Here is a 15,166-nt window from a genome sequence, read left to right as displayed (position 1 = left end):
TAGAAAAGTAGAGTTACTGGTTAAGAGCTCTGGCTTCAGCAAACCCACCACAGAATGGCTGTCTAACTCTGGGTAGGTACTCGATCTCTGCAAGTCTTAGCTTTCTTCTTTGAACTAGGAATATTCATGACACTGACTTCCTAGTGAGGGTTGTTAAGGATATTCCACTAAACAGCCCTTGTAAAGCTTGCCATACAGTACCAGGGGAAGTGGGAAGACGTCAGTAAATGTGAGTTATTATTCTTGCTGTTATCCTTTGGGCTTCTTGATTTTTGGTCTACAGATTCAGTAGTGGATCTGGTTATAAAGTCCTACTCTGAGCATCCTCTAAAGATTCCTCTTACATTAACATAAAATGTTATTTTTAATTTCTGTAATACATAGTAGGTAGAGACTTTGGTTTAAACAATCCTGGGACTTCATGCTATCATCTGGAGGAAAATACTCTCCAAGGAAGAAAGATAACAAAGTCTTTGTCTCACTTGTTCATGTTCATGTAAAGTTGTGTATTAAGGGTCTTCATCTGTTGTTCTTCAGATTTCTGACCTACAAAATCTCTGCTGTAGGTTTTATATAGGAATTAGAAAAATATATGTTGTGGACAAGAAGTGTGCGCATAGAGGGAAGGGTAGATTATGACCAAGTAGATGTGGAAATTATACATCAATAAGATTTGTGGTGAAAAATTTTGTTTTACATTTCGAAAATGTTACATGTTAAGAGAAAAAGTGTGGCAGAATAAGAACTTCTGTAGTCACATCATAAAAATACCTTTTCAAAGTGAAAAATATGAGACAAACCTAATTTATGCTACTGTTCAACTTTGGGATGCCGTTATATCTCTGTGCCAGCTACCTTTATGGTGCAGCTATGGAAATGTTCAAAAAGTATCATAAAAGATGTAGCTGTGTCTTACCTATAAGAATAAGCATGCTACTTTCAAATATACTAAGCTAAAAGATTACCTAGGCTGCTTCTCTCATTAAGTAATAATAATATCTCATCCTAGCACTGCTAATCTCTATAAATTTGCTAGAAAAAATGATTGTTTTCAAGTAGATTACGAGGAGACTCACAGTAGGAATTAACATGCTGATTGTGATGTGAACACACAACTTTTCTCTAATAACACTACAGTGTGAAAACAGGCCACTAAGTCTTAGTGTATATAGTTGTTGGGTTCAAAAAGAATGCGAATCAAATTTAGGAGGAATCGAGATGGATTATATATGTCAAGGACATCAGTTATGCTTGAACACTGATTAAGTGATTAATGAAGTACTGTCAGAATTACTAAATCTCTTTACAGGGAAATGTTGTTATACTTCCCTTCATAATTATAAGGTTAGAAGGAGAAGAAGAAAGATTAATTTACTAGAAGTAATTTATAAGGTAATTTTCATCATTTAAAAAAAAATTCATGGAAGGCAGTTCTGCTACTTCCTACTGTTCTTCTGGGAGGAGATCATATCAGATCTGTTCTTGGGCCCATAAGATAAGATGCACTCTTCTAAGGAGTGGGAGGAGAATGTTTCCTTGATCAGCTGTTGAACTTAAAGTTTAGGGTTTCTTTCATGGCTTCGTATGATTCATTCATTCATTTCATTCATTCATTCATTCATTCATTCATTCATTCAGCCTTCATTCAGTGCCAGCTACATGGGAGGCACTGTATGCAGTACTAACGTTAGACAGGACTTATTAACCTAAATATCTGTCCTTTGAAGCTGTATTATTCTGAAATCATGAAAACTTGCCTACCTAACAAAAATGAGGTAAGTTTCATTGGTTCTAAAGAAAACATTGTACCTGTGCTCAAAATAAGCTTTTATGAAAACAAGTGATAAAAGTAACAAGAAAAAGAAGGTGGACCAAATTGGAGACACTTGGCTGGGAGGAAGGACACAGATGGGGCTCCTTTCCAACTGAAGATTGGGTGCACATACAGGGAGGACAAAGCACAACAGTGCTGGGAGAAAAGTAGATGTGGTAAAAGAGACTAACTTTACCTGTAAGCCCAGAACCCTGAACTTCAGAGCTGAAGGAATAGTAAAGACTAATTTAGCCATTCTGTTACTTTTTTCTCTTAAAAACCCAATTTGTCTTAGGGTACAAGTTTTAAACTTACTGAGAACCATATTTAGTCTAGGTGTAGCTTAATTATATACATCCACTTATAACCTAGGAAAAATAAAATAATCCGCTCTAGATTTTTGCAAAGCATTTCAATGTAGGAGACTTGAAATTTCAAGCAGCAAATTTGTGTTGAATGCCTGGCACAGCGTGGACTGGGAACTATAGATTGCATGTGTGTGTGTGTGTGTGTGTGTGTGTGTGTGTGCAGTTTTGTCCAGAGGGTACTCATATCATCCTTGAAATGTACAGAAATAATTATAGCTTGATGCCAATGGAGTGGATACCAGGGGAAAGGGTATCAGTTTCGCTTAGAAGATCAAAGAATCAACAACCTTCCTCACATGTCCATCCAACAAACACTAATTAGGGAGCAATATCGGTAACAACAGAAATACATGGTGAACAAGACAGACATAGATGCATGTCCTTGTCACAGAGTGGTCAGGATGGAGGGACGTAAATCAGTCTACAGAGGGATCATGTAGAGGGGACATCCCGAATGAAGAGAATGTCACCAATGCTCAGAGATGATGAAAATAATCAGCTCTGGTATGATGATGGGCCCACTGTGTAAAAGATTTTGGTGACAGTAGAATATGAAGTTAGAGAGAGGTGGTTTGGGGTCATTTTATGAAGAACTTGAGTTTTATGAAAAATTTGTGTATTATTCTTCAGAAGAAATGGAGATAAAGACATAAAACAAGATATGACTGAGACTGTGTAGAATGAGGATAGCGAGTCATTCAACAAAAACAATTATCGAATACTTACTGGTGTCCAGCAAAGTTTTAGGTGCCAAGACAACTGCAGATAAATAACCAAACTCCTGCCCAAGATAAGTCTTCATTTAGGTTTAGTAAGAAGTTACATGAATGCAAGGAACCATGTGAAGACCTGCTGTGTTTCAACAGGGAAGACTGAGTGGTTAGAGTGGTTAGACTCATGCCAACAGGGAGATTTTTCAATGGAGGAAAAAAATGACAAGCTTAAGTGAGCAACGGAATGTTAGGTACTATTGTTTGGGTATGGTGTGTGTGTCCACTAAGACTTCATGAGTTGAAAGGTCAGTCCCCACTGGCACAATGTGAGAGGTGGCAGGACCTTTAAGAAGTGGGGTGAAGTAGGAAGCAGTTGGTCAGTGAGGGTGCTGCCCTTGGAAAGAACTGATGTGATTCTCATGGAACTCTGCTTAGTTCTTATGAGAAGACTGTTAGGACAAAATCAAAACTGCCCCCAGCCCATCTCCAAGACCCTCACCAGTGCCAACCCAATGCTGTCAGCATGCCCTTGAACTTCCAAAACTGTGAGCTCAGTAAATCTATTTTCTTTATAAAGTAATCAGCCTTGGTTACTACACTGTAGTAATATAAAGTAATCTATTTTCTTTATAAAGTAATTAGCCTTGGTTACTACACTGTAGTAACAGAAAACCAATCCATGAGAATTCTGGAAAGATAGTTGAAACGATTCATTTTCCGGCTTCAGGAACTCAAAGGGCTTTCAAACATCTGCCAGTCACTATAATGCCGTGAGTCCTGAAGTCTAGTGTGGGACCATTAGTACAGTTTGATGTGTACAGTGCCAACTGGAGGTACCTATAGGAAATGACTCTTGGGGGACCTCCTGTTGACCTTTAGCACCTCTTCCAAACACCTCTTGCGTGATTCCAACACTTTTTGGTGTCTCCTGCAGTAGATGGTCCTTAAAACTGGCTTAATAAAGGTTTGAAGTGTTAAGTGACTAACATCAGGTTTAAGCTGTTAAGCTTTGATAAGGTGTCTACACTTTTAACAACAACACACAAAAAAGCCATATGAAGCAAACAATGACACAAAATTCCTAAAGAAATACTGTTTTATCAATGGCATTTTAAGGAAGCAAAGGGCTTTCAGATAGTCAGTAAATATACTGTGCAGAGTTCACCAAATCCAACCACACATGCACAGTTGGCCTCTATGCTGCTCTGTTAAAGGAACTGGAAGGAAAAGTTCAAGCATGTGGTTCACATTAAGTGCAATGCCTAATGTAAGCTATTAGGAATCCAGGCCTTGAAAACTGCAGTCCAATTTCATTCTCCTACCTCACTATCCTGGGTTTGAAACCTATTGTGCTCCGTCCCCCTGTACAGCTCGTGCTGGGCTCACACTTCCTCCCTGCAGCCTCTCTTGAGCTGGTCGACTTTCTTGCTGTCTGGCAGTACTTCTGTTTCACACAGTAACCAGGGTGAAGGTGGGCAACTTTTCACTGGACGTGTATAGACTTTTCCACCTTCACAAATTGGGGATTGTCTGTGTCCCCCACTAGTGACCACTGAATTCAGATCTTACTGCATTTCTGAATCGATTCTGTGACAGGAAAGGGATCTTGTAAGCTGCTGAATCAACTCCCATTTATGGCTGAGTGATAAAGGAAATCTGGGTTCTTCAAATGACTTTTCAAATCAACAAATAAGGACCTTCCCCTGCTTGCATCAAATAAACACACATGGCTCTTGAAAGAACAGATCCACAGGACAAGAGAAAAGTATGTCAGCCATTCCCACCCCGCTGCATGAAAAGGTGTGTTTTATCCCAAATCATCTGAGTTTTAGTGTGTGTCTTTTAACTACCTGAAGGCTTTGTCCCCCTGGTCAATTTCCTTCTGTTCATTATTAAAAATTACTTAAGTCCATTAAAAAAATCTCTGCCTCTTATCTCAAAACTTCCTTCTTTCCTGCCTTAGCATTGTCCTTGTCTCTGAGCCTTCTTTATTCTCCTGCAGCTTTTGAACCTGTATAATCACCACCGCCACAGGCCTATGGGACACCTCTTGCTAAATCTTTTTATGTGTTCTCTTCCCCTCTTTCTCTAATCTCCCCAAATCACCGCTCTAAGTTCCTCGAGGCACACAATACTCTTTCTCACATACGGGAAAAATGAAACCTAGCTTAATCAGCTCCACTGGGCTGCACTTTTGTAAGGCTTCAAATTGCCTTTTACCAACCCCTGTGAGTGGTTAACCCTACCTGAGGGTCCTTGCTCACCCTGGCTTATTCCTATTCCTGTTCCTAGCCCCACCTCTGCCTTTGTCTTGGCTTTTTGCTACCACTCTGTATCACCAATAAATCTAAAAACTGAATTGAAATAGTTTTCTTTCACTTAGCTTTAATCTGTTCCCTACCATGCTGCCTTTATTTAACTGGAAAGAACGCAAAGACATTGCCAGTGTAAAAATCATTATTCACAGTGTCTCTGTTATTATACTACAGACTGTTGACAATATACCATCTCACTCCCCAGGTAGGCTCCTCGTAAGAGCAAGACACAGTAAGACAGAACTGCTAGGCTTCCTTCACAAATGCCAGCATGATAAATCCTAGGGGGAAACGATACAAAGACGAGGTCACCAAACTAAACAAAAGCAGAAAACAGCTCTACCAGCAACCAAAACAACTCTGGAAAGGATATGACATTACTAATGGCTGAAGTGTTTACACTGAGCTATATCCTTCTTAACTGCTTTAAGAATGTGTCTTTTTAAAAAATCACATTTACTTAAGTATAAGGTAGAAATAAAAATAACAACAACAATAACAAGTAATTTTCAACGGCAGATATATTAGTAATCCCTGTATTAGTTTGCTAGGGTTACCATAATAAAAAGTACCACAAGCAGAAATTATTTTTGCAACACAGCACTTAGAACTTTGGGACTCTAAAGGCTAAAGCATGAAGCTGAGGCAAAGCTGGTTTTCTCTGAGGGTTGTGAGGTGAGGAAATGTCCCAGATCTCCCTCCTTGGCTGGTAGATTGGCCATCTTCTCCTTGTATCTCTTATCATGTACTCTGAAGATTTCTGTGTTCAAATTTCCCCTGCTTGTGAGAATACCAGTGATATAAGACTAAGGCTACTCTAAGCATCTCATTTTAAGTCGCTTCCCTTTATGAAGACCCTATTTCCAAGTGAAGTTATTCTGAAGTAGCAAAGATTAGAACTGCAACTTATGAATTTGGGACAAAGATGCCATTCAACCGATTACAGTCCTTTCCCTCTTATTCAGGCTGGCTACATAATTGCCAGGGCTCAGGGTAAGATGAAAATGTGTAGCCCTGGCTGGAAATGGGGAACTCAAATCAACTGCCTTTCCTGTGGGCCCACAAAGGATTGCGACTTCTGTGCCACCTCAGCTCAACACATTCAATCCCTCACTCAGTCACCATAGAATTTGCAGTGTGCCAGCCCACTGGGACAGCAACTGCTTTGTCCTGCCCTAAGATGCCACAGGGTGTCCACTCTCAGGCCCTAGGCAATTGGCCCCAAACTCCAACGCAATGTGGTTTCCACCCGGAATGGAACGCAGCAGCCACTGTGAAGCAGAAGTGAGGCAGGGCAGCTGCGAACTCACGCTGGAGAGGTGAGGAGGTGGCACGGGTGGAACTGAGTCCCAGGCCTCTGGTTTGTGCTCCACTGTTCCAACACACTTCACACAAGGTACACAAATTCAAAGATAAAAATTATTAAGACCCAACCACCTAGCATAAAACCCTAAGCAGGAGGCCATTCTGAACATGGAACACCGTGTAACTCTTCTGGGGATGTGCCCACAAAGCCCTCCCTCTCCTTACTGAACAAGAATGACTCTACAGGAAAGAATGGCAAACTACAGAACACTTGGACTGCTTGAAGCTAGAACAGTATCTGCCTTAGTTTCCTCGTCTCCACAATAAGGTTTATAATAGCGCTGGTGTCATGGATGACCTCAGTCACAGAAGGCTCCTTTATGAATGTAAAGGGCAGTAAAAGCAAATCTTAACTTCATGCATGGATGTTGCCAGAGAACAACACAATAGGACAATGTTTATAATTAAGTAATCAGTATGAATTTCCTGTTTATATTTTCATAATTAAAAAGTTCTCAAGAGCAGAATCCCAAAAGTCAGGAATTGCAGAACTTTATCAGCATATTTCTTTGGAAGTATAGATTAGAAATTATCATTAATTGAAAAGTCATATGGGGATGGGGGAAAGGAGAAAAGAAGGGAGGGAAAAGAAAAAAATACATACATATCTCTATCTATCTATACACAAGATAGCTAAGATAATTATACTACTAATTTCTATTAGTTCATTGAAAGAAATGGTTTCTGCTTATACTGTCTGATCAATTTTGCATGCCTGTATCTTATAATCTGAGCAACTACTTTGAAGATAACAATGTGCAATATAATAACCATTGTTAATTTCCTATTATCTTGTTTAGAAATTCTGTGTCATTGCTTTTATTGTTTTTTTTTCTCTTTAAAAAGGTCTCTAAAAAGGTCATGTGGCCATGCATGAAAGCAGCAACCCCTTGTTTTGCTTAGCTCTGTGTCATGTTACAGAAATGCTATTTATAATCCTCCACTTTCTGAGTGGCTTTATAAAATATTTTTCCTAAATGACTTAATATAGTATTTACAATGGCACTTTTGTTTCTCTTATAAACAATATTTCCTTTTCACTCTGATCAATTCAAACTATTATTTATGCAATGGAACATCTCCTAAAAAGCTTTCAAGATAATTTCTGAAAGTAAATGGAGGGAAAGGTCTATAAGTGTCTCAAATATGTTAATTTGGTAGATTATATGAGGACCTGATGCATACGGATGAGCTTAGAAGAGATAACACAAAGCCTTTGTTGCTTCAGAATATCCGGGAAAAAGAAACAAATTGTCTATATCAAGGAATTGGAGCTGAGGGGACAAGAGAGCTATCTGCAAGCTCAACCTTTCTGGTCATTGGTTTGGAACCTGCCTTAAGAAATATCAGTTACTGTACAGCCACCAATGGGAAAAGAGGTCAGAAGCTAATGAAAAAGAGTAAAAATGACCAGGACAGTTGGAAATCTCTGTGGATGCACAAAGGCTTGTGAAGAAAGGGGCCAGTGTGAGAAGTGGGCTGGGAGAAGTAGGACAGGGGAGATGCTGAAAGATGATGGATGAGACGGGAGAAACCGGCCCAGACAGTTGGCGTGATTTACGGCCAGGAAAAGAAGCTACTCCACTGTCTGGTCATGCTTTTACCTAAATTCTAAATCTCCAGATTAGGTGAATGGCTCATTTTCTAGGGACAGAAGAATTGACAAAAGCAAGAAATAAATGAATAGCTTTGCATATTTGTGCTTTAAAAACGTATTCACTCCCGTACGTGCAACTAGGAGTTTGGAAAGGAAAGAGGTGAAGTGAGCAAGCAGCTGGCCTCTTGTTCCTTCTGTGGCAAGCTCAAATCACATGTCCCCATTACGCAGCAGGATACAGACTGAACCAGGTCAGGGGGTCATGGAGCGTTCCCAGGGATTCTCTGAGTTAGTACTGAGTGACTGCTTAGAAGCCCCACACTACAAGTTCTTGTGGACACAAGTTATTTAACTCTGCTTCACCTACAGGAGCGTGTGTTAATACTCTATTCCCCACCTCACTGTAGTGAGGATTCAATGTGACAGTGCATGTAAAACAGCACAGAGTAACCTTTCCTCAAATGTTAGAAAATATTAGGAGCACTGAAAAGGGTCATTTTTACCTTGTTTTAGAAATGGAAGCGGGAGTGGGGAGCTGGAGGGTAGAAATCCCCGCGCCCTCCAGGAGTTGGCTCTCATCTTCTCCTTCCAGAAGCCTATCCCAGGAGGCAATGTCTTTTCCCCATTCTCACTCCTGTGTCCCATTGCTGTGTACTATGACTCTGACAACAGCAGGCTCCCTACTGTCTTCCCAATGCCAAAGTGTTTAACTTCGACACAGATGGCCCAACATGCTGGCCCAGTACTTGGTTCGCTATAGGTTGTGGCCCATTAATTAGGTCATGAAATTAATTTAGTGTGTCAAGACAAGACAGAAGTAGAATGGAATAGAGTAAAAAAGAAGTATGCAGCACAATACATTATATGAGTATTTTTCAGATGAAACTATCAATATATATGTATTGCATTATAAAGCATATTTCCATAGGTGGTGGTATAAAGTATATTTCTTTCAGTGGCTCACTGACAGAAGAGTCCTACATTCTTGCCTCCAGCTCTACTTCTGCTTTGGATGCCTGGTTCCTTGATGTCCTCTGCTATGAGGACGTTCTTTCACTTGCTCTCCACTTTAGTGACCATTCCTCCAAACGATTCTTAAATCTGGCCACCACACAGAATAGATCCATCTTCAAAACATGGAACTTCCATTGCATAACCAATAGTCTGAAATTTCTCCTTCTACTATTGATTATTTATTTAAACACATTTCTTGAATCCAGACTTTCTTCTCTCTATTCCAGCTAAGATTGCTTTCGCTCAATTTTAAGTCCCCAGATGGTCTCTTTGTTGCCCTTTGGAATCACTCACTTCAAATCCCAAACTACCCATGGTAGTCTTAAAGTGTGATCAGGTTTTTCTTTGCCTAAAACCGTGAGGCCTGTCTCAACTTTACCCAATTCAGATTTTGTTTTTAGATATAGAATGCCTTCAAATAAATTTTTCGCTTCCTTATCTCTCCCATGCTTCCAAATATAGAAAGGTCATAGCTTCTTGTCATGATTGTGACCTTATGCTGGAGATCTACTCCATCCACTTCCCTTGATGAGGCAGTATCCCTGCAGGCACTTCACACCCTTCTCATGGTCAGTTAGTCATGGAAAGGGCTTTGATACAAGGGCAGAGCAGAGGGACTGGCCTGCCCTCTTTGACAGGCTGTCTAGAGTTCTAGAAAACTGAAGGGCTTTTCCCAGGATGTTATGGGAGGTACATATGAAAGGTTCTTAAATTAGAAGCCGAAGAAACCAGAGGACGGAAAGGAGAACCCAGCAGTGACCACCATGTGGACATCCCCTGAGAGTGACAAAAGTAGCTGCTTCAGTCCTGTGGCCGCTTTCCAGTTCCTGGGTCCCCTTGGAGATCCTGGGATGGGAATGACCAGCCTCACACTTGCCTGAGAGACTCTTAATGGCCTCTTTCCTTGAACCTAAAAGAGCCAAGATAGGAAATTCCAATTCACTGAAATTTTACTGTAGCTAACAAAGGATTTTGTGCTTTTCACATAAAAAATGTGTTGACAGGAATGATCTATCTCTTTTTTCCTATACAGCAGCTACCTGCTTATCCTTTAGAAAAACACCCTTTTGTGGTTCCAGCTTGCCAGGCCAGTCCCTTCTCTGCATCCCTTCAGCTCTTTGCTCATTTGTTGTTAATGTAACACCTACCCTTCTGTTTTGTAATTTGTTTATGTTTCTGAATCTCTTGCTGGGCCCTCGGCTTCTTGGGGACAGTGCCACAGCTTATTTATGTTCTCATCTCCACAGTGCAGGGGCGTGGGACAGATTCTGTTGTTCTGTACTCACAGCTGACCTGAGGCTCACCCACCTCCTTGTACCTGCGCTCTGACTCCCTTTCTCCGTGTCTGCCTGAGGGTGTTTCAGGCAGGCTAGAAGCGCCTACGGATTAATGTTCCAGGAGTGACCCTCCATGAGTGCGAGGGGGCCGCTGGTGGATAGACACCTAGGCCGGCTGACTGTCATGGGGTTCACTGAGATCTACGCAGGGCCTCAGAGGGTCCTTTGTGAATTTGGGCCCCATTGCCAGTACAGTAGTGGCTTTCTTCCCTTCCCTGCTTCACTTCCTCACTCCCTGACCATGCTTTCTAGAATCATCTCTAAAATAAACTCTTTGCACCCCCAATACATGTATATCTCAGGGATTGCTTTTGGAGACCAAACCAAGACAGTGAAATAAAGCACTCACTCAGATAGAGAGTGAGTGAGCAGCCGAGGCCCTCAGTCCCTCATGCCTCTTCCCACTGGTATAGGATGTAAGAGGATCCCTCTTCCTATCCTCTGTTACTTTCTTCCCTTTACAGACCAGCCCACAGAGTCCAAGCAAGCACATGCACCCTCAATTTCCTCGGCCACTGCTTATTCAGGAGAGGTTGGAGGAAACTCTCCTACCATGTTGATTGGGGCCACTTCACTTGTATGATTTTCAGCCCACCAGGTGGCTTTGAAATGTTTTTACTTGTGCCCCATTCATTTCCTCTTGCAGTGATGCTGCTACTCTTTGCTAGGATGCTCTCTGCCCTTCTTCTTTCTACCCTACTGCCCTCCCAGTATCTGGCATACATAAGTGGGTATGTGTGCCAGATTGTAAACAAGTGTTAACTCATTTTAACACTTGATAGCAGGGTGGCTAAAATTCTGGATAAGGGAAAACAAGCTGCCCAAAGTCTCTTGGTACAGCTAATGGAGGCAGGAGACAGACTCCAGAAATACAAGCACAGTGGTCAGGGCAGTAAATAGTTGGGACATGGCTGATGATCTGTCAAAATGCTCTGGGCTGGCCAGAGGAAGAAAGCACTGTGGTGATACTCCAACAAAAGGACAACACTTAGGTAAATTCTATGATTAATTTCATCTTAGAAACAAGGAAACTGAGGTGCAGAGAGGCTAAGTAACTTGCTCAAGGTCACACAGTTGGTAAATGGTCTCACTGGCATTTGAACTCAGACAATCTGGCTTCAAAATTCATGAACTTAACTTCTTCTATATGATGCTGCATCTACTGATGTTTGAATACAGAATTTTTGATAAATGATTGGAAAGTCAGCACAATATAACCTATCACCTGCCTCCCATGGCTAGTATGATTATCACAAATAGCAAATCAAGCACTATCCCTAATACTTTTCAAATAATTGAGATCTGCTCTTATTGTATATCCATATTAGTGGATATGAAACTAAAATGAGTGTATTTTTTTCTCAGTAGCTTTGTGGATGCCAGTCCTGGCTAAAGATGAATCGATGCAGTACAGTGAACACATGGCAAACTGCAGCTCTCCAGAACACGGCTAATTACACGACAGCCATGCCCTCGGCTTCCACATCTGAAGAATGTGTGGATTGAGTAGACAATGTTTCACATCCTTTGGAGGATAAGATCTTCTTTTTCTATCTTTGTATAGATAAGGGAAACTTGATTTCAAGCATGTCTAGATTATACTTAAAACTCCGCAGATGTGGTGACTGGGTTCAGAGAGCACAGCTTTTGTGAGGATCAGCGCATACTCTGCTCTTTAGAACATCAGTAGCAGCATTTTCATAGATGTGGAATCTCTATGGCAACTGTTTGAACTCCTTCAGATTGGCAAAATTTACCTAGAGAGTGCAGGAAGTGGCAGCAGGTTCTAATTTCAGAGTGCCCTTGACTACTAAAAAGAAGGCACTCATTAGTAACTCTCTCAGGAGGGGATTTGGGGCTGCTACATATAGAAAGGATTAGCCCATCGGGGCTCAGAGGATCACCGGCACATACTCTGCGTGGCTCAGTTCCAGTTGCTGTCACGTGAGCCGTTGCCCTGTCCTGCTAGCTGGCAGGCAGGCAAACCCCACAGTTACAAAGCAGAGGAATGAACACTGCAGGGTAAAGTCTTGATGGGAATGCACCCACCCCCAGGGCGGCTGTGCACGCACAGAAACAAGTTCTACCAAACTCACGGAGGTAAGAGCATTTCTAGACGCTGCAGTACGAGTCGTGCTCAGTCTGTCCCTGATAAAACCTCTGAGCAGAGCTAGGAAGTGCAGTCCACAGACGGTCGTTTCAGAGGTACATACATAGTCTGCTCGGGATGTAAAAAGAACGCAGAGATTGACCTTGTTTTAGCCCCTCCTCTCTGAACTCATCCCCCAACAAGAGGGCCTGGAGGTTTCCAGGAGACTCCTGGTTTAACTCTCCCCACCCTCCTTTCCCTTCACACACAGCCTTGGCTCTGAGGTTCAGAGGCGGTCCCCGCAGGGCAGAACCCACTCCTCAGGTCTTCTTAGAGGTCCCTTACTGTAGCAGGTGCTCAATAAATGCTCTGTTGCTCGGTATGTGAACACGCGCGTTTTGGGGGTAACAGTCCTCAGTGGTCCCACTTTTCTGCTGAGAGCAACCGGAAAGCAAAGTGAGTAACCTGTGTCAGTTCACACAACCCCGGGGCCTTCACTCCTTCACCTCGTTGTGGAGGTGTTAGTAAAGTGACAAAGCGGAGAAGGTCCTGTGAGGGGCCGCTCCGCAGAGGCGGCGCCCATGCGCTCTGCTTTGGGAGGGGCCGAAGTGAGAAAGCTCTAAGTCAGCGTTATCCAAGAGCTGATCCTCCGCAACAACGCTCAGAAAGTTTACCTTTTGAAACTCCTCCTATCCCAGGCCGGTTCTGGGGGCCGGGGGCGCTGCCAGAGCCCAGTACAGGGGGTCCAGGTCCCGCCTCCCTGCGCCCTAGGCAGAGGCGGGATGCGCAGCCTTGGGAGCGGCTCGACCACCCGGAGAGAGGCGCCGGACCGGGATGCGGACCGCGGCCACCAGGCAAAGCGGCTGCCCTCGCTGCCCCAGTACTGACCCTGCCTTCCCTCCCTCGACCGCCCCTCCACTCCCTAGTGCCGATCTGGGCCCTGGCCCTGGGCACACTCACCCTGATATTCGAGGACCCTCTCGGGAGCGAGCGTCGTCGCCACGAGGTCTGCGCAGCCCCGCGGCGCCCCCAGGAGCAGCAACAGCAAAGGTAGCAGCAGGAGCATCGCTAACCACTGCTCTCCCCGGACGCGGTGTGCTGCCCGCGGGACCAGAGCCACCCCGGAAGAGCCCCGGCTTGCTCCTGGGGAGGCGGACCGCAGCCCTCGCCGCGCTGCCCCCGCGCTGCGGTGCGGGGACTCTCCCACCCTCGGTCACCACGGTGCGCACTCCTGGGACTCGGCTGGGAGACGGGAAGGTCGTAGCGTTTTCCCCGCCCTACCCACCCTGCCCTGGGTACGGAGGAGGAAGAGGGAGTGGACCATCTGCACTTCCCAGAAATTTCTGCCTTTGGGGTGGGGAGAGGAGGGGTGAGGCAGCGGGGTGCAAACTTCTGTGCTTCTTCGCTCCTTCGTGCTCTCGTTCTTTGGGGAAAGGCCAGCGAGGACCTAGGGGTGAACTGAGAGCCTCTGGGACAGGAAGTCTGACATCTGGGTTTGTAAACCCCGGGTTCTGGTAAACACTGCGGGTCTGGCCGCAGACAGTTCAGAGTGAAAGAAGCTGCTGGGTGAACCCAAGTGCTTTGGGAGGCTCTGAACTCCTCTGGAACGCGCATCACGAGAGACCCCTGGGGGCCCGCCCTGGCCTCCATCCTCCTGCACCAGAGTAACCCAGAAGTTCTTCCAGTCGAATTCTTGTTCTTCTTAAAATAACCTCCTGCTCCCAACCTCTTTGATTTTCCTTATCCAGCAAAATACTCCACCTCACAGCTGGGAAACCCTGCCCGGAAATGTGAAGTGATTTGCTCTAGGTTACTCCTTCACCCAACAAAAGTTACTCCCTAAACTGCTAAGAAGCAGGCAAACCCTGACGAGACTGTACTTTTAACTGCAGCCTTTCAAAGAAGCAGCAGAATACTAGAAGTATTTAATACTGATGAGAACAGGCTTAAAAGCTTTCCTAAACAGGACCTTGACATCAGCCATTAAAACATAAGAGGAGGGAAAAGCAAATGAAAACTTATAAAAAGGAAGAAAGGAAGGAAAGAAGAAAGAAAGGAAGAAAGGGAGATAGGTGGTGGGATCGTGGGTGACTGAGCTACTTACCTGTCAGTACTAAATCAGTGTTTTCAGGTAGCTGTGTTCCAGCCTCAGTAAATGTGCCCCAGAAAGCCCAGCCTCAGAGAGGATCTCTAAGAGAGAGCCTGCCTGAAAGTCAAAGTGAAACGCTGGGGGAAGGAAAGCAGTGCCTTGCTGCAGCCTTGCAGGAACCTCAGAGGCCCTTGACATGTCTGTCTGAGAACAAAGTGGAGAGCATTTGTCCATCGGACTCATGATCCCTGTTGGTTAAGATTTGGGCTTGTAACCTCCTGGGCACACTTCTATGCCTTGACAAAGGAGGCAGCAGGTGTATGGCCTAGCAAAAGGTAAGGCTTTGTCAGGTTGCCCTGGGCGTGTTTGAGGGGCAGAAGAGACAACTGAAAAAAATCCTGCTGTGCGACGGCTGGAGTAAGAAGTGGGCTGAGAGGCTGTGAGACGCTCGACGAGTGTACAGAAT

At 43.8% G+C, this 15,166-nt stretch overlaps 1 protein-coding gene across 1 annotated transcript in view; it reads right to left on the bottom strand.

Annotated features, from left to right (window-relative positions):
* The window catches only part of Pla2r1 (phospholipase A2 receptor 1, 180kDa), a 111,450-nt gene extending 97,588 nt beyond the window's left edge, over positions 1 to 13,862 (bottom strand). Inside the window, exon 1 of the mRNA XM_005393355.2 lies at positions 13,572 to 13,862. Coding sequence (XP_005393412.1) covers positions 13,572 to 13,677 — 106 coding nt within the window. The 5' untranslated portion in view covers positions 13,678 to 13,862. The remainder of the gene's footprint in view (positions 1 to 13,571) is intronic.
* Positions 13,863 to 15,166: the final 1,304 nt, after the last annotated feature.

Source organism: Chinchilla lanigera, unplaced genomic scaffold (genome assembly GCF_000276665.1).
Source record: "Chinchilla lanigera isolate Chin_1 unplaced genomic scaffold, ChiLan1.0 scaffold00048, whole genome shotgun sequence".
NCBI lineage: Eukaryota > Metazoa > Chordata > Mammalia > Rodentia > Chinchillidae > Chinchilla > Chinchilla lanigera.
Note: the sequence above shows the minus strand (reverse complement) of the source record. Positions and strands in the feature narration are given on the sequence as shown.